General features: G+C 40.2%; 2 protein-coding genes across 5 annotated transcripts in view; one reads left to right on the forward strand and one right to left on the reverse strand.

The window, feature by feature from the left end:
- PEX13 (peroxisomal biogenesis factor 13) overlaps positions 1-6,623 on the reverse strand; it is a 34,268-nt gene extending 27,645 nt beyond the window's left edge. Inside the window, exon 1 of the mRNA XM_010377559.2 lies at positions 6,230-6,623. Within this exon, the coding sequence (XP_010375861.1) occupies positions 6,230-6,321 (92 nt within the window). The 5' untranslated portion in view covers positions 6,322-6,623. The remainder of the gene's footprint in view (positions 1-6,229) is intronic.
- Positions 5,824-26,519, forward strand: part of PUS10 (pseudouridine synthase 10) — an 85,461-nt gene continuing 64,765 nt past the window's right edge. The window contains exons 1-4 of one of the 4 annotated variants that reach the window (XM_010377550.2): positions 5,824-6,073; positions 10,670-10,810; positions 13,887-14,141; positions 16,329-16,415. In XM_010377550.2, coding sequence (XP_010375852.1) covers positions 10,685-10,810; positions 13,887-14,141; positions 16,329-16,415 — 468 coding nt within the window. In that variant the 5' untranslated portion in view covers positions 5,824-6,073; positions 10,670-10,684. Of the gene's footprint in view, positions 6,074-6,611; positions 6,848-6,875; positions 7,038-10,669; positions 10,811-13,886; positions 14,142-16,328; positions 16,416-26,519 lie in introns of those variants that run through there. The other 3 variants (XM_030920541.1, XM_030920542.1, XM_030920540.1) reach the window with 3 other exon arrangements.

Below are 26,519 nucleotides of genomic sequence, written 5' to 3' on the forward strand. Positions count from 1 at the left end.
GCTCATGCCTGTAAGCCCAGCACTTTGGGAGACCTAGGTGGGAAGATCAGTTGAGCCCAGGAGTTCAAGATGGGCTTTGGCAACATGGCGAAAACCCGTCTCTACAAAAAATACAAAAATTAGGTGGGCATTGTGGCATGTGCCTGTGGTCCTAGCCACTCGGGAGGCTGAGGTGGGAGGACTGCTTGAGCCCTGGGAGGCGGAAGCTGCAGTGAGGTATGACTGTGTCACCGCACTCCAGCCTGGTGACAGAGTGAAACTTATTTCAAGACAAACAAACAAACAAAACAAAAGACAGAGATGGCCAAAAAGTCAGAGAGCTGACAAAAGAAAAAAAAAAAGGAAGTCAGGAAAAACTTAGGTCCCTTGATGATAATGTTGAGAAGGCAGATCTCTAGACTTCTTGCTAACTAAACAATAAATGTCTTTATAGTCCAAATCACAGTAAGTCCGATACTGTTACTTATAGCAGACACTATTCCTGATATAATGCTTAACAGAAGAAGATAGTAAAGACTAGTGTTCAAACAAAACTTAAAATAATATTTAAAGGTATAATTGGTGAGAATTTTCCTGAATTAAAAAAATACATGAATCCTCAGACTGAATATGGTGGGTACTGAGCAGGAAGGAAAAAAAATAAATGTGTGTGTGTATGTGTCTGTATATTCATACCTGGATACAATATAATAAAGCTAGAGGACCAAACATATCAAGGCTACTAAGGAGAAGGCAGTCTGCCTACAAAGAAATGAATTAGGCCAGGTAAGGTGGCTCACACCTGTAATCCCAGCATTTTGGGAGGCTGAGGTGAGTGGATTGCTTGAGCCTTGGAGTTTGAGACTAGCCTGGGCAACATGGCAAAACCCCATCTCTACTAAAAATATAAAAATTAGTTGGGCATGGTGGCACGCACCTGTAGTCCCAGCTACTCAGGAGGCTGAGGCAAGAGGACTACTTAATCCCAGAATGTAGAAGCTGCAGTGAGCCATGTTTCACCACTGCACTGCAGCGTGGGTGGCAGAGTGAGACACTTTCAAAAAAAAAAAAAAATAGACTCAACAGAAAAATTTCTCTAGCTATAAAACTTTGATACAAAACCAGAATAGTACAAAGAAAGAAAACTTCAATTTTACCTAGGAAAATGTATGCAACAGTCTTACAATATTAGAATAGAATTCTTTTTCTTTTTGGAGACAGGGTTTTGCTATGTCACCCAGGCTGGAGTGCAGCAGTATGATGACAGCTCATTGCAGCCTTGAACTCCTGGACTCAAAGGGATCCTCCCACCTCAGCCTCCCTAGTAGCTAGGACTACAGGGGCATGCCACTACACCTGGTCAATTTAAAAATTTTTTATAGAGATAAGAGTCTTGCTATGTTGCTCAGGCTGGTCTCGAACTTCTGGCCTCAAGCAATCCTCCTGCCCTGGCCTTCCAAAGTGCTGGGATTACAGATGTGAACCACTCCACCTGGCCTAGAATAGAATTTGGAATAGCATATCAGAAAAAAATCATGACTAATCAGAGTTCATTAAGAAATGCAAGGATGGTTCAACGATAGAAGGTTAACTGATACAATAAACAACATTTTCTCTAATCTTGTCTTCTCATTTTATTTTGTTAATTTGATCTTCAATTACTGATATCCTTTTTTCCACTTGATTGAATCAGCTGTTGAAGCTTGTGCGGCATCACGAAGTTCTTGTGCCATGGTTTTCAGCTCTATCAGGTCATTTAAAATCTTCTCTACACTGTTTATTGTAGTTAGCCATTCGTCTAACCTTTTCTCAAGGTTTTTAGCTTCCTTGCAATGGGTTAGAACATGCTCATTAGCTCAGAGAAGTTTGTTATTGCTGACCTTCTGAAGCCTACTTCGACAAACTCGTCAAAGTCATTCTCTGTCTAGCTTTGTTCTATTGCCAGCGAGGAGCTGCAATTCTTTGGAGGAGATGAGGTGCTCTGATTTTCAGAATTTTCAGCTTTTCTGCTCTGGTTTCTCCCCATCTGTGTGGTTTTCTCTACCTTTGGTCTTTGATGTTGGTGACCTACAGATGGCGTTTTTATGTGGATGTCCTTTTTGTTGATGTTGAAGCTATTCCTTTCTGTTTGTTAGTTTTCCTTCTAATAGTCACGTCCCTCAGCTGCAGGTCTGCTGAAGTTTGCTGGAGGTCCACTCCAGACCCTGTTTGCCTGGGTATCACCAGCAGAGGATGTAGAACAGCAAATATTGCTGCCTGATCCTTCCTCTGGAAGCTTTGTCCCAGAGGGGCACCTGCCTGTTCGAGGTGTCTTTCGGCCCCTACTGGGAGATGTTTCCCAGTCAGGCTACATGGGGGTCAGGGACCCACTTTGACGAGGCAGTCTGTCCGTTCTCAGAGCTCAAACACCGTGCTGGGAGAACCACTGCTCTCTTCAGAGCTGTCAGACAGGGACGTTTCAAGTCTGCAGAAGTTTCTGCTGCCTTTTGTTCAGCTATGCCCTGCCCACAGAGGTGGAGTCTATAGAGGCAGTAGGCCTTGCAGAACTGCAGTGGGCTCCTCCCAGTTTGAGCTTTCCTGCTGCTCTGTTTACCTATTCAACCCTCACTAATGGCAGACGCCCCTCCCCCTGCCAGGCTGCTGCCTCACAGATTGATCTCAGACAGCTGTGCTAGCACTGAGTAAGGCTCCGTGGGCATGGGACCCGCCAAGCCAGGCATGGGACAGAATCTCCTGGTCTGCTGGTTGCTAAGAATGTGGGAAAAGCCCAGTATTTGGGCGGAAGTCCCGTTTTTCCAGGTACAGTCTGTCATGGTGTCCTTTGGTTAGGAAAGGGAAATTCCCTGACCCCTTGCACTTCCTGAGTGAGGTGACGTCCTGCCTTGCTTCGGCTCACCCTCCATGGAGTGCGCCCAGTGTCCAACCAGTCCCAGTGAGATGAATCAGGTACCTCAGCTGGAAATGCAGAAATCACCTGTCCTCTGCGTCAATCACGCTGGGAGCTGCAGACCAGAGCAGTTCCTATTCCCACATTTTCATATTAAAGCAAAAATACACACAATGGTCTCAACAGATGCAGAAAAGCCATTCATAAAATTTAATATTTCTTCACGATAAAAATCTGAGCAAGGTAAGGGCCAGGCGTAGTGGCTCACACCTGTAATCCCAGCACTTTGGGACGCCTAGGCAGGCAGATCACCTGAGTTCAGGAGTTCGAGACCAGCCTGGCCAACACAGTGAAACCCCATCTCTATTAAAAATACAAAAATTAGCTGGGCAGAGTGGCATGCGCCTGTAGTCTCAACTGTCCGGGAGACTGAGGCAGGAGAATTGCTTGAACCCAGGAGGTAGAGGTTGCCATGAGCCGAGATTGCACTTCTGCACTCCAGCCTGGGAGACACAGTGAGACTCCATCTCAAACAAAATAATAAAAATAAAACAAAATAAAAAAACTCTGAACAAGGTAGAGAGAGAGAATTTTGACAAGATATCTATCAAAAACAAAAAGCTAACTTCACATTTAACAGTAAAACTTCAGAAGCACTCCAATGGAAGTCAGGACCAATATAAGGATGCTAGCTTATCTGTAAATTACATAACTGGCTACACATAACTAAAGAGAATTTCAACCAAACCATCAGAACTAATAAAGAGTTTGAGATTATGATGTATATAATATTTACATTAAAAAAATAGCATTCTGCCATACCAGTTAATAACCAACTGGAAAATGTAAAAAGAAAACAGAAAGCCCATTTGCAACTACTACAGCAAAAATAATCTAGGAATAAAAAATAAAATATGGAAAAAAATTTCACGGAGACAGTTTAAGTTTTTTTTTTTTTTTTTTTTTTTTTTGAGATGGAGTCTCCCTCTGTTGCCCAGGCTGCAGTACAGTGGCATGATCTCGGCTCACTGCTAGCTCTGTCTCGTGGGTTCATGTCATTCTCCTGCCTCAGCCTCCTGAGTAGCTGGGACTACAGGTGCCCGCCACCACACCCGACTAATTTTTTTTTGTATTTTTAGTAGAGACGGGGTTTCACCGTGTTAGCCAGGATGGTCTCGATCTCCTGACCTCGTGATCTGCTCGCCTCAGCCTCCCAAAGTGGATAATTATAAGATATTTAAGGCAAAAAGATTATCAAAATTCTCACCAATTGTAGCTTATACAACATTCATGGAATAAAAACTTACTTGATCCATAAATTCAGCTCAGTTCCAATAAAAATCCCAGTAAGTCTTTTTATAAAGGACTAAGTGTAACAAGGGCAATTACAAAGAACAGCAATGTGTGGAACTCTTGACATACTACATATCAAGACTTACAAAAATTCTGTAATTAAGATAGTGTGGTGCTAGTAGAAAGTCAGAAAGTGCCCAAAACAGAACTACATATTTGGGAAAACTTGATATGATATAGATGGCATTATAAACTAAGAATAGACTACTCAATAAATGGTACTCAGACAATTAGCTACCTATGTGGAAAAAAAATTAGATTCCCTACTTCACATTGATTTTTATACAAAGTTAGTTCCATGTGGATTAAATATATAAATGGGAAAACCAGAAGATTTAAAAGAAAACATACAGAAGAACCGTCCTGATCTAGGTAGACAGGATTTCTTGACCAAGACAAAAAGCACAAACAATAAAATATGACAGTTTTGGCAATATTAAAATCAAAAACATCTGTAAAAAAATTGAACATAAATATAAAGGAGAAGCCACACAGTGAAAGATATTAGCAAAATGTAGTAACAAAAAAGGATTAGTATTAACAATACTCTTACAAATTGATAAGCAAAGATAGAGCCAACAGAAAATTGGGTAACAGAAAAAACAAAAACAGATATAAAAAAATCATAAACATTAATATGTAACTATATATGAAATATATATTACTGTTACATTGTTAAGTTTTAGATATAAAATGCATATAAATAGCACAAACCTAAGTACTAACGTTAAAAAACATTACTGGGTATGCGAAACACCAAATAAGGACAATAGTCACCACTACAAAGACGAATGGGAGAGTTTAACTTTTATTTTTAAAAATGCGACATAAATCTGGCAAATGTTAACATTTTTTAAAGTTGGGTAGTGAATACGCAGGTATTCTTACTCTCTACTAGTCTCTGTGTTTAAAATATTTCATGATAAAGTGGGCAAATGGTTAATTTTACATAAAAAGAACTTTAACAGATGCAAAAAATAAAACCTCTTCTCATTCGACAAGCAGTCTAAATGGGGAAAAAAGAACCGAATCATAAAAAAGGTAGCAGATCATGTCACCGTGGCTTACCAGCCTAATTAAAGCTTATTATTACTTATTATGTATATGTCCTTATTAAACTAAGTAGTTACCGTGTTAAAGCATTTTAGTGTTTAAATAAAAGATTTCAGAACACAGCAGAAATACATCCCAATATGCTGGGGTTTTTACGCTTAGGAAAACCTACAATAGTAGTTGATTTGACATTTGAATCACACCTATCTGAATTAAGATGTCCAGCACTACCAAACAAAAGCCACACGAGGCCACGAAACACTCCCAACTCTGCATGTTTTAGCCTTTTCAAAGTCCTAGAAACCAACTGATACTGATTAAAAACCAAACAAAAACCTATAGCCCTCAGAAAAATACATCATTTTGCACACAAAGGCCATCCATAGGCCTCAGATCTAGAACTCCTGCTTTAATATTGCTTCTCCAATCTCGAACTGAAACATTGGCTGAGTTACGCTGGAAAAGAAGGCAAAGTGTTCGGGGCTTGAGTTCTAGTTGCGTAAAACCTTCCGGGCTTTCGGCAACTTCTCGAGAGGTTAACACCTTTAACGAGAGACTTTGCTCCCTACCGATGCCGTGGCTGGACAAATGCCTCTGTCAACTGCTACAGACCCAAAGTCTACGCTTTAAAGATAGTGAAGCCGTTCTGTCAAGGTGAAAACAGAGGGGTAGGTAGGAAGCCGCCCCCCTTTCTTTCAAGCACAGAGACCCAGAGAGACGCCCAGGAGCTCCCGAAAAAAACGTTGGTGCTTAGAGTTGCCGGGTCAGAAACAGCTGTGAGACACTGAAAAATCCCCATTGGTAAGCGCCCCAGATCCACCTCGACTCCTACCCGCAAGGTTGGGGATTGGTTAAACGGGGGTAGGGAATACCTCCCCCAACAACCGCTTCAACCGCCTTCGGCCAAGTCCCCGCTCGGGCCCACCAACCTCACAGCCTGAAGAATCCCACACTCACTGGAAAGTGGGGCCGGGTCCTGGTCCCGGTCCGGCTCCCGGAATTCGGCGGGTCTCCCAGGGTTTGGGGGGAGGTGGCGGCTGGGACGCCATCTCCTCCGCCTCCGCTCAGCTCCCGCTCCTAGCCCGGACTGTCCAGGCCAGCGTAGACCAGCACCTCGAGCGCAAGGCACAACGGGCAGAACACCGAGCCGTCCACCCCTCCCACCCTGGCAGTCAGAACAAGGCTTGAATTACTTCGCCAGCTGAATCTTCGCCAGTAGCAGGGAGACTGCTACTAATTTGTAGGAAGAAACACGCTCTTTGTATTTGCCCCAGAAAGAGCTCCTGTTCTAAACCTCAGGGTAAAGGCTCATCGATATTTCTGGCAGCGGCTACGACTCCCTAGACGTCAGAGTCCAACAGAAGCTTTTCTGGGAGTGGACCAGTAGGGCTGGGAGTAAAGCCCCACGCACTCCTACAGTCGCGGGGGCGGTGGGGTGAGGTGGCAAAGTATGCGGTTTGACGGATTTCCCTACAAACAAGAAGGGAGAAGCTCACTTAGTCGTAGCGAGAACGGGCTGGTACTTTCGTTTAAAGCCCACGTTTCCTCGGGGAACAGAATTGCTAGACGCAATAGGTGCGTTGCCTTTAGTCTTCCCTGTTCCCTTCGAGGGCCGGAAGGGGTTAAATCTCAGGCTCCGGCGTCTGGGGAGAAGGTGAGGCGGATAGGTATGAGGTGAAGGAGTGCAGACTGGGTGCAGAAGAGGTGTGGCGAGAGAGAGAGGTCATTTCTCTCCTGCTGGAGCGGCTTTGTTAGCAAAGGAGGGGTGAGTGGGAAGTTTGTTGCACCTGACCGAAGGGGGAAGGGCTTGCTTGGCCAAAACTGAGGCTTGAGGTTAGATCTCGGGATGAACTTTTCAAGAGTCCACAGTAGATTCCATAGCTGAATGTTTCAGAAGACCAGTGAAGTGTGATCACCTCTTTCCCCGTAAATCCACACCCCCAGCCCCACGCTGCGGTACGAATGACACCCTTCGGTAGGGAAAGGAGTTTAAAAGATCTTAGGATATGAGACTCAGGCAGTTTTTTCTCACACCCTGCTCCTTTCCTCGTTTTCGATGACTGGTTTTTGTAATCGTCCAGGAGGTGAAAATAAAGTCCTTCCTCTCCTCCAGTAAGCCAGAGACTGGGCTAGTTATCCTTGGTCTGGGGAGGAGGGGTTCAGTCCTCCTAGGGAGCCTGACACATGAAAGGCGGCTGTGTAGCAACTTGTTAGCGTTGTTTCTGTAAAACAAACACGTAAACGAAAAGCAAACATCTTGAGGGTAACCAACACTGGAAAACTTACATTGTGGGATGCCTTTTTCAGGGCTTGCTTTCAAACATAATCTAATATGGACAACCGATTTCTGGTATCTTATGAAATCCTGACATTTCATTACCTCACGATGAAACAATCAAATTTAAGGCGTAACTTGTTTTCTCCTTTTAATGTTAACATTCTTGAGAAGTTGATAGATTGTTGGTAGGTGAAAATGATGTTGAGAGATTTGTAAATTCATAGCTCGTTTATTAACACACATTCAAAAGAGGTCTTTTTGTTTGGGGTCTATTTTTAGACCTCTTCAAATTACTCAGGACTGGAAGTTTTGTAATTCTCATCAATCAGGTTTGGGAACTTCTCAGAGCCAGGAGATTGTAATGTGTCGTTTATTCGCTTTGCATGATACCTTTGTTCTTGTGAATTTATTGGAGAAATAAACATTGTCTTATAGCCATGGAAAATAAAATAAATTTTAATATAGCTGTTTAAGTCTCGAGGGAAATCTTCCTTAAGTGTCCTTTTAAAGTGCTTATTGATTTGTTTATTGGAAGAGGGCGTATTTGTGTCTCTTTTTGAGTTAAATGTTACTTCTGAATTAAGTAAAATTCTTAAGCTAAACTAATGGAGAAAAAATAACTTAGAATATAACCGGTGAAACAGAAACAATTTCTCCGTGTATGTAGTCAGAGATGCACTGTAAATGCTTATATTCAGCCCCTCACAGCATCCAATCTTTTCTCTGCATCAAACTGGATTAAATGGACTGAGAAAAGGGATACAGATCACTAGTAAGTAATAATGACTTGACCTTGACCACACAGATCTTATTTATTTATTTATTTATTTATTTATTTATTTATTTATTTATTTATTTTGAGATGGAGTCTCGGTCTTTCGCCCAGGCTGGAGTACAGTGGTGCGATCTTGGCTCACTGCAACCTCTGCCTCCTGGGTTCAGGCGATTCTCCTGCCTCAGCCTCCGGAGTAGCTGGGACTACAAGCACGTGCCACCATGCCTGGCTAATTTTTTGTATTTTTAGTAGAGATGGCATTTCATCGTGTTAACCAGGATGGTCTTGATCTCCGGACCTCATGATCTGCCTGCCATGACCTCCCAAAGTGCTGGGCTTACTGCAACCTCCACCTACTGGGTTCCAACGATTCTCCTGCCTCAACCTCCCGAGTAGCAGGGATTAAAGGCACGTACCACCACACCTGGCTAATTTTTGTATTTTAGTAAAGATGGAGTTTCACCATGTTGGCCAGGCTGGTCTTGGACTCCAAACCTCAAGTGATATGCCTGCCTTGGCCTCCCAAAGTGCTAGGATTACAGGCGTGAGCCACTGGGCCTGGCCAGATCTTCATTGTTTAGAGGCTGTTTTCCACATATTCTGTCTTCTTTCTTGAAAATACCCTGGAGTCCAAATTTACTTAGGCAACCCTAAATAAGCGTTTCTCAATTCTAGTGTCTCAAAGTTGTCACCTAGTCAGCTTGTATGGTGTGTCCATACAAGCCTGATTTTTTTCTCCCTGCTGACTCACATATTCACCTGAATTAGAATTCAGCCAGATGCAATCTGTTTTTATTCGTCCTGGCTGCTGAACTGATTTTTATGGTGAAGAGTTCTATGTAACTATATACCTGTCTTCCTCATTATTTTGTGCAAGAATCTTGGTAAGTGGCCCCAAACATTTAGCAACTTGCAAGTAAGTAGTAAGTTTTAGAGATGTGGAAAACACAGACTAGAAGAATCACATCTTTATACTAAGCTGTTGGGAAGAGCTTCACCCTTCCACAAATTTTAAGCAAGTTCATTTGAATTATGAAACTGCACAAATTAGAAGATGCCACTGTCTTTCTATGACCACAGTTATAGCATGCCACAAGATTGCCATGCAATGATTATTTTCTAAAATATTGTTAGTTGATCATTTTAAGGTAGTATGGACTGTTTCACTAATTAGAAGATCTAGTTTTGCTGAACAAATTAGGTTGTTTGAAATTTTAGTACCCCTCCTTCCTGGTAACAGGAGATAGATTTGCCCTCATTCTCTATATAGTATTTTTTTGTGAGTTTATTTAAATTGCAAAAATTGGCAACTTAAGCAAACCGTTGCTCTCAAATACTATGTACTTAATTTGTTTTTGTTGGAGGTTTTTTTTTGTTGTTGTTTGTTTGTTTTTTTGAGATGGAGTTTCACTGTCATTGTCCAGGCTGGAGTGAAGTGGCACAATCTTGGCTCATTGCAACCTCCGCCTCCCAGGGTTCAAGAGATTCTCTTGTCTCAGCCTCCTGAGTAGCTGGGAGTACAGGCACACGCCAACACACCTGGCTAATAGTTTTTTGTATTTTTAGTAGAGATGGGGCTTCACCATGTTGGCCAGGCTGGTCTCAAACTCCTGACCTCAGAAGATCCACCCACCTCGGCCTCCCAAAGTGCTGGGATTACAGGCATGAGCTACTGCACCTGACCAAATTTGAGTAATATTTTTAGATTTTATGGCTGGCTTTGGGGAAAGGGAGTTCTGGTTTCTATGAACAAATTATATTGTTCCTTCACCTTGAGGAAGAGGGACTGTAGTTTTTCTATGGCTAGTCTGGGGAAGAATGAGACTGAGAGACAGGAGGGCAGAAGGTCAGAGAAAAAGTTTTGCTTCTGAGGCTGCTGCTGAGACCTTCATTTTGGGGTATGGCTTTCTAAGCGCCACCACCAGCAAACTCATTTTTAATTTCTTACAGGAAAAGTTTAATGAATTAACTTTGTACAATACTGAATGGTTCAAAACAAAGAGCAAAATTTCACCCTGTACCTCTGTTTTCATTACCCTCTTCAGAAGCAACCATTCTTGATTATTTTTATTTCTTTTGATCAACTTAGTTATATTGACATATTTTATCATAATCCAGAATGCTAAACTAAATTTCTTAACAATTAGAAACCTTTACTGGATCCATTTTATAAACTTCCTTCAAGTTTGTATTTTATAATATGTGTATAATGAAAGGGGCTTGGTTAGAGAGTACACAATAGTGCTTTTCAAATGAAAGCTAGTTTTTATCCCTAAACATGATGACTTGTCTGTGACGGTAAAATGCAGAAGCTGATCATTAGTTTTACTTTTTTTCTTTCTAGTTATAATTATTCGGTATGTTCCCACTGACTGAGGAAAACAAGCATGTGGCCCAGTTGTTGCTCAGTACTGGTACTTGTCCAAGATGTATCTTCAGATTCTGTGGTGTGGATTTTCATGCACCTTACAAACTTCCATACAAGGTATTTTCTTCTTTTTTTTTTTCAAGTTAAGAGAAGTTTCTCTATATTTTACAATGAATGCCTGTACTTTTGAGAGCAGGTATGTATTCATAACTCTTTTTTAAATTAAAAATCTATAATAAAATGAGTGATATTCTTAATTTTGGAATAGTCTCAGAAATGTAAGTTCCTTCTTAAGTGATTATATCTAGGTATCTAACATTTAGTGTAATGGGATCTTTGTGGAGGAACTCCCTGGTGCATTTAACATTTGTATAGATGTTTCCTAAAGGATATCTAAACAGAATATCACAAAATATTGCTTCCTCCCAGGAGGGGCTAATATTCCTTACATGTCCTACTAAGTGGAAGCATTGTGGGTATGGTTGCCTTTTTCTGTTTTTTCCCATTTTCTATATTACTAGTTGTATTTATAAATAGGTATTTGGAATCCTTTAGAAATAAATGCTTATCATAATCATTATTACTGTTACTAATGACGAAAGTAATATACAGAGATCTTTGACATTTATGGTAATATACAGAGAGCTTTGATGTTTAATATCATACTTTTTTGCATAAGGTATGTAACATTTATGAAATGTTTGATTCTAAAAGTGATACTCTTTTTAGAGGCAGATAGTAGTAATACACATGTAATTATATACTTTATAAACAGTATGTATACAACATATACACACACAGTTTCTTGTAATTTAAAAAATTGTCCAGGAGTTAGTAGTATCAGTTATTTTTAAAATGTTATTAGTTGTTTCTATTATTTTGGCAATAATAATACACAATATTCAATTATCATTACTATATGTCAAGGTCTCATATAATTCTTATAAACTGATTAGGTAAGTACATACTATGATTGTCCCTATTTTCAGATGAAGAAACTGAGATACAGAGGGGTTAAGCAACCTGCCAAAAGTTAGACAGCTATTAAGTGAGCAAGCTAGGATTTGAGCAGTCTGACTGAATTCAAAACCTAGGATTTGGAGCTAGAAGACATGGATTTGAATCCCAGTTCCACCACTTTGCAGCTTCAGTTTACTCCTCATTCCATGGGAATGATGATAATACCCACCTCACAGGACTTTAAGGAACGATACCTAATAAAGTATGTGGAAACACTTTGAAAACCAGAAATTGGCCGGGCGCGGTGGCTTACGCCTGTAATCCCAGCACTTTGGGAGGTCAAAGTGGGTAGATCATGAGGTCAGGGGTTCAAGACCAGCCTGGCCAAGATGGTGAAACCCTGTCTCTACTAAAAATACAAAAATTAGCTGGGTGCCGTGGCAGATGCCTGTAATCCCAGGTACTTGGGAGGCTGAGGCAGGAGAATCGCTTGAACTTGGGGGTTGGGGGTGCGGAGGTTGCAATGAGCCGAGATTGTGCCACTGCACTCTAGCCTGGGTGACAGTGTGAGACTCCATCTGAAAATTAAGAAAACAAAAACAGAAAACAAACCAGAAATGGTACTTGTGCTATGATGATTTAAATATGTGTATATTCATTTATACACAATATGACTGTAAAGTAATAAGACTGGTTTTGTGTAACCCTGCTTACACATTTTTTTCAGATTATTCTATTATATGTTATTAGATTTTAAATTTATATTAAACTATTATTCTATTATGTTATTAGATTTTAAATTTATATTAAGAGACTGAGTGTTACCAACTTTTCTTTGTTTCATTTTATGTAAAGTAATATACAAGAATATTTGGACAGGTTTTTGGAAATGTTCTTAAATTTTGATCTGTTGTATTCATGTAGCCATGTATGTACATGCACATCTGTATATGCACTATGTTTTACATACATTATAGATTTTAGGTAACAACAAACATACTTGTGTGAGTCAAAATGTACTTGTATATTTATCTGGTAAAGCAGGAGAGCTAATTTCTCAATAAAGTGGATTTAAATTTGTTTGAGTGGAAGATTTTTTCCCCTTAAAGTCAGTAAATTGTCATCTGAATGAATTTGAAAAAGATACTTTTTCATCAATGGCATAAAAAACATGTCTAAACAAAACAGAGGAAAATACTCTGAGTATTTAGATGAGAGGGATATCTAAATGAGAGAAATATGAGAATGGTTTCAAAGAAATGCAAGTTCTAATACAAGACAGAAATTAGGCAAACTAGAATATAGTAGAGCATGTCTTTCAATTAATATATGGAAATGGTTTATAATCATATGCTAACTTTCAGCATTGTCAGCATTTGTGTACTTTTCTTAGTAAATTTTCTCCAAATTATTTTTACTTATTACATTGCCTCTAATGATCAGGTTTCATATTAAATAAATGTTATACTTGGCCGGGCGCGGTGGCTCAACCCTGTAATCCCAGCACTTTGGGAGGCCGAGACGGGCGGATCACGAGGTCAGGAGATCGAGACCAACCTGGTTAACATGGTGAAACCCCGTCTCTACTAAAAACTACAAAAAACTAGCTGGGCGAGGTGGCGGCGCCTGTAGTCCCAGCTACTCGGGAGGCTGAGGCAGGAGAATGGCGTGAACCCGGGAGGCGGAGCTTGCAGTGAGCTGAGATCCGGCCACAGCACTCCAGCCTGGGTGACAGAGTGAGACTCCGTCTCAAAAAAAAAAAAAAAAAAAAAAAAAGAAAGTTATACTTGTGAGCTTTTAGTAATTGTGAGGTTATTAAATAACCTAGCAAGGATAGAAATTCAGTTTGTATTTTTATATGTTAATCATTAGAACTGAAGTTTGTTTTTACTGAAATTAGCGAGTGAATGACTCTCACAACAGAATTACAAATTAACAAATTTGTCATGGAGCCTTTCTCCCTCAGATTTATGACTTTTGCTTCACTGATATATGGAACTCTTTTGAAAAAGTATTCCCACATATATAATAGAGATAGGTAATTCTCTTTTAAATTCCATAAAAGCCAATGCTGGCTAATAAAATAACTGGATTGCTTCAGAATTGATATGTCAACATTGTAAAATCTGTGATATGTCCTAATTTTCACTCGTGTTTTCTTGTTTCATCTTACCTAGAAAGCCTTAAGGACATTGTCAGTGGGTCATTACTTTTTCTTTCATTAACTTTCCAGGAGTTGCTCAATGAACTACAGAAATTTCTGGAAACTGAAAAAGATGAATTAATTTTGGAAGTTATGAACCCACCTCCCAAGAAAATTCGACTGCAAGAACTGGCAGATAGTATTGATAATCTAAGTCAAAATGGAGAGGGAAGGATCTCTGTTAGTCAAGATGGAAGCATTGCTTCCAAGAACTCAAATTTAAATGTATGTAATGTATGCCTAGGAATTCTTCAAGAGTTCTGTGAGAAAGATTTCGTTAAAAAGGTAAATAACCTGTTTTTCATTTTAGGTACAATTATGTAGAGATTTTCAGTCTTAAGACCAAGAATTCTTTTTTCTTTCCTTTTTTGGAGATAGGACAATTCTTTTTTCTTTTCTTTTTTGGGTTTTATTCTATTGCCTAGGCTGAAGTGCAGTGGTACAATCACAGCTCACTGCAGCCTCCAACTCCTGGGACTCAAGCAATCCTCCTCCATCAGCCTTCTGAGTAGCTAGGACTATAGGCACGTACCACCATGCCCACCTAATTTTTTTTTTCTTTTTTTTTTTGAGATGGAGTTTTGCTCTTGTTGTCCAGGCCATAGTGCAATGACATGATCTTGGCTTATCGCAGCCTCCACCTCCCAGGTTCAAGCGATTGTACTGCCTCAGCCTCCCGAGTAGCTGGGATTACAGGCATGCGCGACCATGCCTGGCTAATTTTGTATTTTTAGTAGAGACAAGGTTTCTCCATGTTGGTCAGGCTGGTCTCAAACTCCCGACCTCAGATGATCTGCCTGCCTTGGCCTCCCAAAGTGCTGGGATTACAGACATGAGCCACTGCGCCTGGCCCTAATTTTTAAATCTTTTTGTAGAGGTAGGGTCTCCCTATGTTATTGTGCTGGTCTTGAACAACTGGCCTCCAGTCATCTTCCTGCCTTGGCCTCTCAAAGTACTGGGATTACAGGTGTGAGTCACTGCACCCGGCCAAGGCCAAGAATTCTATTTTTTTTTTTTTTTTTTGAGACGGAATCTCGCTCTGTTGCTCAGGCTGGAGCGCAATGGTGTGATCTTGGCTCAATGTAAGCTCTGCCTCCTGTGTCCATGCCATTCTCCTACCTCAGCCTCCCTAGTAACTGGCACTACAGGCACCCAACACCACGCCTGGCTGATTTTTAGTATTTTCAGTAGAGACAGGGTTTTACCGTGTTAGCCAGGATGGTCTCGATCTCTTGACCTCATGATCTGCCCACCTTGGCCCAAAGTGCTGGAATTAGAGGTGCAGGCGTGAGCCACCGCACCTGGCCGAATTCTTTTTTTTTTTTTTTTTTTTTCCGAGACAGAGTTTCACTCTTGTCACCCAGGATGGAGTGCAGTGGTGCAGTCTCAGCTCACTACAACCTCCACCTCCCAGGTTCAAATGATTCTCTTGCCTCAGCCTCCTGAGTAGCTGCCATTACAGGCATGTGCTGCCATGCCCAGCTAATTTTTATATTTTTAGTAGAGACGGGGTTTCACCATGTGGGCCTGACCTCGGGTCTCAAACTCCTGACTTCAGGTCATCTGCCTGACTTGGCCTCCCAAAAGTGTTGGGATTATAGGCATGAGCCACTGCGCCCGACCTTCTGGTTTTTGTTTTTGTTTTTGTTTTTGTTTTGAGACAGAGTCTTACTGTGTCACCCAGGCTGGAGTGCAGTGGCATGATATCGGCTCATTGCAACCTCCACCTCTGGGCTCAGGTGATCCTCATACCTTAGCCTCCCAAGTAGCTGGGACTACAGGTGCATGCCACCATGCCCCAGTACAAGAATTTTTATATTGAAAGGAACACTGCCGTTCATTTCAACTTGTTTCACACAATTGGAGCATTAAAATATTTTCTTATGTTTTTTAAAAAAACCAAAACCTACTATTCTCAAATTACTTTTTAATTGACATATCTGAAAATTAATAAAATGTATATTCATGTGTTTCAGTCATAAGTGCTATTTAATTGAAGAAAAATGTAGCAGTTTGTTTTCATTTTGCTGTTTAACATAGCTAAATTACAGAAAAGTTCATTTCTAGTCGTACTTATTATTGTCCCAAAAAGACAGGTGGTACAGCCCTGTAGAAGGTAAATGATTGAATGTGGGATTGTCTTTTGTTTGTTTTTTCTATCAAGAGTGCTATATTTGGGTTTGTTTTGTTTGAAAGTTAGGAGGTGACCTAATAGAAAGCTATTTTGACACTTAACAGTTTATTCTGCAGATGTTACTCCTGGCTGTTTTGGTTCTTTGTAGTATTAGTCTTCAGGGTCATAGTTAGGCAATATTTAATCTCAAGATATTTGTGAGTGTTCCACTGTCAAAAGTGAAAGTTTGAAAGTTTTGCCATGTCATCTCCTGGACCAGAAATTCATGTTGTTAAGATTAGAGTAAGTAATATTTTCAGCAATTCCTGGGAATTTACGTAATTGTAATGCTTTTTTAGGTGTGCCAAAAGGTTGAGGCCTCTGGGTTTGAATTCACCAGCTTGGTATTTTCAGTCTCCTTCCCACCACAACTATCTGTAAGAGAGGTAAGGTCATTTGCATGCATAAAACTGTATGTGAAGTGCACGCTAGGAACTTCTCAAAAAATGGGAATGTAGAAATATTCCTTACTCTATTATATTTTTTACAATTTGTGTACTTATTGAATGATTGAAGCAATTTATAGCTGCTTAATAAATACTTGTTGAGTGAGTGAATGACAAAAGGAATTAATTTTGTTCCTAGGACTGCCATCTTTTTTAAAGTCCCTCAATCGGTTGCAGACATTCATTATTAGCTCCATGTGAGGCATGAAGGTCAGAGAAAGACATTTGACTAGGTTTCCAGAGATCTTTTGAGGTGGATATGTGCATTTTAGAACAGTCGTAGAATAGGGTCATTTCAATTATGATGAGCCTTCTTCCCTCTGGAGTAAAATATAAAAAGATGGTGTATCTTCCAGTCAATGATAAAAGGGAGAGAATTGTCCTCATTTTTTAAAACTGTTTTCTTTGTTAATTGAAAAAAAATTCATTGCTGTATTATTCTTATGTGTCAAAACTGACATGAAAACATAACGTTTTGCTAATATTGTTAAATGAAGTATAGTAAGAAACTTCTGTAATCTTAAATTACAACCATGGGTTCTAAGCATATTCGTTTATATTTATGAGATGTCTTTTCCCTAAGAAACCTACAGTGTCACCAGAACATTACATCGTAAACCCTCACTTTCTTTGGGTGAGCATGTTTATTAGCCCTAAATAAGCTGAAGATCGTTGAAGCTGGATAGAATGATAAAGAAGAGCCAGGAAGTGAAAAAGGGTAGGATGATTTTATATAGTATCTGTGTTGCTGACAAGATAACTGAGCAAATGGAAGAATAAAGGAGATGATGATGATGATATACTGGGTTTATAAACACTTAGAGTAATTTTCTAGTCAATCATCAAAGCATTTCTCACTGATGTGTCATCTTCTGGTCCAATTTTGGTACAGAGAAACAGACTTCCAAAAGCTGAGTGACTCTCACTTTAGTGAGAGTTTTGAGAAACAAATAGGAATAAGAAGTGTATTTTCTGAATGTGGTTATACATCTTACCATCAAACCCTTCCTCTCAAAGCTTATATTTATATATTTCCATAACCCTCAGAACCTGTGAATCAAAGTTTATATTTTTACATTAAGATTCATATTATCCATTTTATCACTTATTTGATGATTTTAACAATATTAGCTTAATGTTACTATTTATAAGGTATTTCTATTCCATATTAGAAACAGAAGATACTGTTTTTGTTTGTTTGTGTTTTGGAGATGGAGTTTCACTCTTGTTGCCCAGGCTGGAGTATAATGGCGCCCTCTCGGCTCACTGCAACCTCTGCCTCCCAGGTTCAAGCGATTCTCCTGCCTCAGGCTCCCAAGTAGTTGGGCTTACAGGCATGCGTCACCACGCCGGTTAATTTTTTTGTGTTTTTAGTAGAGACGGGGTTTCTCCACGTTGATCAGGCTGGTCTCGGACACCTGACCTCAGGTGATCCGCCCGCCTCAGCTTCCCAAAGGGCTGGGATTACAGGCGTGAGCCACCGTGCTTGGCCAGAAGATACTGTTTTTAAAAATAGAATTATTCTGCTTAAACTCTACTTTTCATAACTGATTTTAACCAGAAAACTATTTAGTAGAAATATGTGACTGTTCTAATTATTGAAGAATTAATATGTTTCCATATTAAGTGTGCTATGTTTTTTTTTTATTGTAGTAATGAGTAATGTATTTTTACCCATTCATTTCCTAAGAATAATAGTTCAAGTAATTACAGTTTTATATGCAGTATACTCTTTTCACATCCCAGGTTTCTTCAGAAAGTTATGTTTATGGTTCAGTTCGTTATTTTCTGTTATTATTATGTTACTTTCTTTTTTTTTTTTGAGACAGAGTCTCGCTCTGTCACCCAGTCTAGAGTGCAGTGGCACGATCTCGGCTCACTGCAAGCTCTGCCTCCTGGGTTCATGCCATTCTCCTGCCTCAGCCTCCCAAGTAGCTGGGACTACAGGCACCCGCCACCATGCCCGGCTAATTTTTTTGTATTTTTTAGTAGAAATGGGGTTTCACCGTGTTAACCAGGATGGTCTTGATCGTCTGACCTCGTGATCTGCTGGCCTCGGCCTCCCAGAGTGCTGGAATTACAGGCGTGAGCCACCGCGCCTGGCCATATGTTACATTCTTTTATTGCCATCTTTTATTACTTCTTTGGAGTTGAGATATGCTGTGCAAGCCAGGCTGGATATAAATTGCTTTTTAAACCACTTATTTGTTGCGCATCTCAATTTGGACTAGTTACACATATCTTCAGAGTATTCTGCATTTTGAATATAAATTCTGTGATTTCTCTAGTGCCATGTTCAACATTATGGCTTTCAACTTAGACCTTGTAAATATCTCTACCTTAGAACTTCTTTGTCTGTTTGTAGAACAAACATCACTATACTATCCATAAAATTGATGTATGTCAATTACCTCATAATTCACACTAGAATATACAATTGAGTCCATTTGAATGATTTGTTTTTTTCCACTTCTAAGAAGTAGATGATCACAGATCTATTTAAAGCAACAATATTTTATCAACATGGTGGTATTTATTATATTCCTGCTTACAAAAGAAATAAGGGGTGGCCTCAAGTAAAGTTTTTTTTTTTTAAATTAAACGGCCAGTCGCAGTAGCTCTTGCCTGTAATCCCAGCCTTTGGGAGGCTGAGGTGGGAGGATCTCTTGAGTTCAGTTCAAGACCAACCTGGGCAACACAGTGAGAGTCTGTCTCTACAAAAAAATTAAAAAATTAGCTAGGTGTGGTGATGCATATCTGTAGTCCCAGCTATCCTGGAGGCCAAGGTGGGAGGCTTGCTTGGGCCTGGGGGGTTGAAGCTGCCATGATCACACCACTGTACTCTAACCTGGGTGACAGAGCGAGGCCCTGTCTCAAAAAAAAAAAAATTAAGCAATAAAATTTGCATTAACGCATCTATATTCCTGGTTATACTAATCCTTTTCTGATGATAGCATTTTTTTTTTTTTTAAGACAAGGTCTTGTTCTGTCAGCCAGGCTGGAGTGCAGTGGTGCAATCTTGGCCCACTGCAGCCTCCGCCTCCCGAGTTCAAGCCTTTTCCTGCCTCAGCCTCACAAGTAGCTGGGATTACAGGCACGTGCCACCACACCCAACTAATTTCTGTATGGGGTTTCACTCTGTTGGTCAGGCTGGTCTCGACCTCCTGATCTCAAGTGATCCACTCGCCTCGGCCTCCCAAAGTTCTGGGATTACAGGTGTGAGCCACCTCTCCTGGCCCCAGTAGTTATTATTTATCATCATTATAAAAGCATTAATTTAAAAGCTTAGAAAGAAAAGTCTATATTTTTGTTCACAGTATAATAATCATTTTCCACTGAGTTCGGGAGAATATGGAAGCAGAATGGAGTATATGTCCGAAATGTGTTTTCTTAGAAGGAACTAGCTAATCAATCAGAACAGTTTTAAACTGAATACTACTAAAGAGGAGAAGCTTAAGCAGATTAACTGGTGAAACAGTGGTAGACAGTAAGACATAGTAAGTAGAGTAAATAAAGGCAGTATTCAGGGATTCACAAGAGAACAATGTGGAAAGTCACGGGACATAATGCTTAGAGTCTCCAAAGTCTATAATGGCATACAACATTTTAATAATAAATTTGAGATTATGAGAGAGTAATAAATACCTTACGACTGTCATGGTGACTCTCTGGGTTTGGTCTTATCATTTGAATGTAATAATGGAAGGATAAATCCTTCTTATAAGGCTCAGATTTGTTAAGGGGAAAGATGTAATAGCGTGATATGGCAAGAAATTATGTACCTGCACTGAGATTTGAGATTCTGAGAGTGATCTCACGGTGGTGCCTGTGGTCCCAGCTACTGGGGAGACTGAGGTGGGAGGATCACTGTAGCCCAGGAGGCGGAGGTTGCAGTGAGCTGCGATTGTACCACTGCACTCCCACTCCAGCCTGGAACAAAATAAGATCCTGTCTCAAAAAACAAAACACAACAAAACAAAACAAAATAGGATAGATAGAGTAGTAGAAGTATACTGTATAATATCTGGCCAAGGGGAGGATTGATTAATTACAGACACAAAATAGTCACAAAGGCTAATGAATAAAATGGTGTGAGGGACTCCCAGTGTCTGGGTACATGATGGAAATCATGTTTAACTAAAAGTGTGTTATCTGACAACTTTTGGATTGGAACTGTTTCTTTTCCTAAAGTAGTGGTTCTGTAACATGCATGAGACTCACTTGGAGAGTTTCCCAGGCCCCATTCCCAGCGATGCTAATACAATAGGTCAGGTGAGACTCATGAATTTGCATTTCTAACAAGCTCATAGGTAATGCTGGTGCTATTACAACAACACTCTGAGAACCATTTTTCTAAAGGATGGTGGGGCAACTAATCTAGTCCTAAATGAAAAATTGATAGCCTTTTAAATTTGTATTCCTGAAGGATGGGAAGAGGAGGCATAAGTAGAATATATCCTAAACTTCTGATAGGTGTATTTCAAACACTACAAAGAAAAGGCAAAGAAAAATGGCATAGGATTCTGTCCTGAAAGATAAATTAAAAGGATTGAGAGCATCAAACAAAGTGCAATTCACATTTTAATTCAAACCAAACTATCTCAATGAATGAAAAAAAGGTTGGGGGAAAATACATCTCAATGAAGAAGAAATAGGGATCTCTTTCTGTCTCTACCTCTGTTTTTACACAAAGGCTTGTATTTAGATATATTTATTTGACATTTTAGTTTGGCCTGTGAACCCCTGTGTACCTGTCATCCAACTCCAACAGTTAAATTTTTTGCCAATCTGGGATCGATTTCAAAAGAAATACAGGAAAGGGCAAGTCAAATTAATGCAAATGAAAGAGGATGACTTGGCTGGGTGTTGGCTCATGCCTATAATCCCAGCACTTTGGGAGGCAGAGGTGGGTGGATCACCTGAGGTCAGGAGTTTGAGACCAGCCTAGCCAACATAGTAAAATCCCGTCTCTACTAAAAATACAAAAATAGCCGGGTGTGGTGGTGTGCACCTGTAGTCCCAGCTATTCAGGAGGCTGAGGCAGGATAAGCATTTGAACCTGGGAGGCAGAGGCTGCAGTGAGCCGAGATTGTGCCACTGTACTCTATCCTGAGGAAACTACATCTGAAAACAAAAAACAAACAAACAAACAAAAAAAAAGAGGTGGCTTATGGCTTATGTCTATAAGAACAGCAACCAGAAAACTAAAGCTACTAATGAATAGAAGCTTTCAAGAATTGCTAAGGAAGATTTGTGTACTTAAAATTATGTTTAGAGCAAGAAAAAGATGAAAAGGATGGATAGATCTGCTATTTGGAACTGATAGTATACTGCTAATATAGAGAAAGCAGGGCTCTGAAAAATCCTGTTTTGCTTCTGTGCTTTATGTCGAGGAAAATGATCTTCTTGCCGAAAAGAGGTAGACTGGTCATTGGTAAGGGAGAATGAATGCTCCACATGGTGAAGCGTTTCAAAATGGGTTCAGGTGTTTAGACCTGGGTGCATTACATTCCAGTATAGCTTCAGAAAGAACTTGCAGCTGTTCCTGATTTTTGAGGGCTTTTAACCCATTTATGCTGGAGGTTGCAAATTTTTTTGGTGAAAAATCAGACCTTGGCAATGACCTTGAGCAGCAGGATATAAATATCTCCCACAAGCTTAGCGTTCTAATAATGGAACACTAGGAAAATGGGTTAAAAATAGCAGATTTTACAAATGACTGGAGACAGATAAAGGCAGTTGCAATTTTCCAAAGGGGAAGAAAGTTGGCCACAGAGGTCAGGATAAGAGGGAGATGTGATTATAAAATAATGGTAAGAGAGATGTAACATTTATTCTGAAGCCGGAGTAAGGGAGCCATGAGCCAAGGAATGCGGATGTTCTTTTGAAGCTAGAAAAGCCTAGGAAACAGATTTATTACTTACAGCCTCCAGAAGGGAACACAGCCCTGCTGGCACCTTGATTTTAACCCAGTGAGACCTGTGTCAGACCTGGGACCTAAAGATATTAAATTGGTGTTGTTTTAAACCACTAAATTTGTGATAATTTGTTATAGAAGCAATAGAAAATGAATGCACATTTAGAGGATTTAGTGCATTCAGGTGGTGGGGCCATCTGAAACCTGGTCACAGGATCCACTGCTAAAGGAGCTTGGGTTATTTAATTTGGAGAATAGATGATGCAGTGGGATGAGTTTGCTTTCCTTAAATATTTGAGAGATTTCCTTATAAAAGAGGAATTAGATTGCTGCAAGAATAGAGTCAAGAGCTATTAAGAATTAAGAATTATCCAGAACAGGATAGATTGTTTCCAGAGACTTCCCATCACTAGGGTGCTTAAGCCAAGGCTGGAAAATACGATTGTCCCTTGATAGCCATAGGGGGTTGGTTCCAGGACCCCCGAGCCCCTCGCAGATACCAAAATCCACAGATGCTTAAGTTTCTCATATAAAATGGTATACTATTTGCATAAAACTTACACACATCCTCTTGTATACTTTAAATCATCTCAAGGTTACTTATATAATACAATGTGGGGCTGGGCACAGTGGCTCACGACTGTAATCCCAGCACTTTGGGAGGCTGAGGCGGGCGGATCACGAGGTCAGGAGATCAAGACCATCTTGGCTAACATGGTGAAACCCCATCTCTATTAAAAATATAAAACAAAATTAGCCAGGCGTGGTGGCAGGTGCCTGTAGTCCCAGCTACTCGGGAAGCTGAGGCAGGAGAATGGCATGAACCTGGGAGGCGGAGCTTGCAGTGAGCCGGGATTGCACCATTGCATTCCAGCCTGGGCGACAGAGCGAGACTCTGTCTCAACAAAAAAATAAAATAATAATAATAACAATAATAATACAATGTGGGTGGTATGTAAATAGTCGTTATGCTACATTATTTGGGGAACAATCACAGGAAAAAGTCTGTACCTGTTCAGTACAGATCTTTTTTTCCCCCTAAATGTTTTCTATCCAGGGTTCATTGAATCCATAGATGCAGGATCCGCAGATACAGAGTGCCAATGTACTTGGCCAAGATACATAGAAAGTGTGCACTATATAGTTGGTTAGACTAGAGATCTTAAGCCTTTTCAACTCTAAGATTCTGTATAGTTTTAACAAAAATACTTATTACAGTGTTTATGTATTTGAGACAGGGTCTCACTCTGTCACCCAGGCCGGAGTGCAGTGGTGTGATCACAGCTTACCGCAGCCTTGACCTCTTAGGTTCAAGTGATCCTCCCGCCTAACCTTCTTGAGTAACTGAGACCACAGGTGCATGCCACTATGCCCAGCTAACTTATTTTTTATTTTTTTTAGAGATGGGGTCTCCCTATGTTGCCAAGGCTGGTCTTGAACTCCAGGGCTCAAGTGATCCTTCTGGTGTGGCCTCCCAAAGTGCTAGTGTTACAGGCCACTGCACCTGGCCCTGTAGTGGTTATTCTATATTGATAATTGATTCCTCTAAACTTCTGCATCATAATGCCACACAAAAACTATAGAATGAATGTCTCAGACATATGCTAATATTAGGTTAAATTTGTATTTATGGGAAAAGATTCCATTAAGTCCCTTTTATAAGCTAAATGCTTTTTAGTTTTATTAGGTTCATCTTTACTAGTTGAGTCCAGTAGAGGGCAATATTGTACTATCACTTTGGTTTATTGGTCCCTTTTCATGGGTAGGGTATGGGAAACAGTTTGCTTAGTCCATTGACTTTAAATGTATATATTGTCTTTTAAGTGTTACTTGGATGAAACACTTCTCAATATGCAATTTGATATGGTTGGAGTTTTGTTAGATCAAAACCTTTTTCCTATCATTTATTATACTTTATAATTTCATACTTTGCAGTAAGTACTACCAATTATACACGACCCTAGAAAATTAGCTAAGAATAAAAGCAGTACCATTTCTACCCAAGTACTAACCAGGCCCGACTCTGTTTAGCTTTTGAGATCATGCGAGATCAGGCACATTCAGGGTGGTATGGCCACAGATGGCAGTACAATTTCTGTAGCAGCATTTTTTTATGTTAAGAAATTGTCTTCTTTCTTTTTTTTTTTTTTTTTTGAGACGAAATCTCACTGTCACCCAGACTAGAGTGCAGTGGCGTGATCTCGGCTCACCGAAACCTCCGCCCCCCAGGTTCAAGCGATTCTCCTGCTTCAGCCTCCCTGAGTAGCTGGGACTACAGGCGTGTGCCACCACGCCCGGCTAATTTTTGTATTTTTAGTAAAGACAAGGTTTCATCTTGTTGGCCAGGCTGGTCTTGAACTCCTGACAGGTGATGCATCTGCCTCGGCCTCCCAAAGTGCTGGAATTACAGGCATAAGCCACTGTTCCCCCCTGAAATTCTTTTTAAATTCTGAAAAATAGATATTCAAATGGCTTTGGATTTTTACTTAAATCTGTGGATTCTTAACTAATTTAGGATTATTGATCTCATTCAGAATCTGAAGAAAGCAGTGAATTCCTTTGTCCTAAAAATGCACATACTAAAAATTTTGTATGTGTTTACAGAGGCTTCTTAAACTCTCAGGCCATTAGTCCTAGAATCTTTTTTAATTGGTAATTTCCCTTCTATTATTGATTGATGTTCTTTTTCTAAAGGACTATATTTTTTCTAATTATGTTTAGCTCATAAATAGAATGTGACAAAATTCTCTTAACTTCAAGTATAGAGAGCCATATATATATTGTGTGTGCAGGCATGAGCTGGCTGTCTTTGTTCATTATCTCAACTTTCTGATTTAGCATGTGTATTTTCTGCTTTTTGTCCATTTGTGCACGGCTTCTCAATTTTTATTTTGTATGACAGGCACTCTTCCTAAATCTGTGTATGTTCTCTCTTACCCACTATTTAAGACCAACCCTAGGTCCACTTCATTCAGTAAACCTTTTCTGAGCTTACTAAGGAGTTTTCAGAATTTATAGCTCCTATTTTTGGTTAGATTAGTTTAGAACTCCCTTCAATTACTATATGGTCCACTTATCCATGCAAAGCAAGTTTGATTCCTCTAAACTTCTACAGCATAATGCCACACAAAACTACTATAGAATGAATGTCCCAGACGTATGCTAATATTAGGCCAAACTTGCATTTATGGGAAAAGAGAGAGCATTCCACTAAGTCCTTTTTTTTTTTTCTTTTGAGACGGAGTCTCGCTGTGTCCCCAGGCTGGAGTGCAGTGCCGCGATCTCGGCTCACTGCAATCTCCGCCTCCCGGGTTCACACCATTCTCCTGCCTTAGCCTCCTGAGTAGCTGGGACTACAGGCGCCCGCCACCACGCCCGGCTAATTTTTTGTATTTTTAGTAGAGACGGGGTTTCACCGTGTTAGCCAGAATGGTCTCGATCTCCTGACCTCGTGATCCGCCTGCCTCGGCCTCCTAAAGTGCTGGGAGTACAGGCGTGAGCCACCGCGTGCAGCCCCACTAAGTCCTTTTAAAACTTAAATGCTTTTGAGTCTTAGTTCTTTTAGGGACTGCCCCTTAAGGATCTTTCAATAGACTTTTCATGAGTGGGTTGGGAAGTGTATAGTAACCTTGCTAGTTTTAGGTATGCAGGTTGCCACTTTTAAAACCATTAACAGGAAATGAGTGTGTTCATGCAGCAATCCACCCTATCTTATAAAAGGTAACTCCAAGAACTTGCTTCTGTGAATATAACATTGGTGTCTGAAAGTCTGTGTTATTATAATCATGGAATCATAGATGTATATGAGACCTTGGTGATCGGCTAGAGCAGGACTCCCCAGCTTTTTATGGCACTTATTGAAAAAGTCAATGTATATATGGTTGTGATTTGTCAGAGTCTCAGCCAGGCCACCACCCAAGTGTAAACCTGTTTATACCTATTGGGAATGTCTGATTGAGAGTCCAGGAGTTTCCAACCTTTGCGTATACGGGATCCCCCTTTAATATCTGAGAGTTAATGGGTAGTATCTGTAGATTGGAAAGAAGATATGCTATGCTTGGGTAATTTTTTTCAGCTTCACACATTGAGACCACTTCAGTAGTCATCACACTCATCTTTGCTTAAAG

Source organism: Rhinopithecus roxellana, chromosome 17 (genome assembly GCF_007565055.1).
Source record: "Rhinopithecus roxellana isolate Shanxi Qingling chromosome 17, ASM756505v1, whole genome shotgun sequence".
In the NCBI taxonomy this organism is placed as follows: domain Eukaryota; kingdom Metazoa; phylum Chordata; class Mammalia; order Primates; family Cercopithecidae; genus Rhinopithecus; species Rhinopithecus roxellana.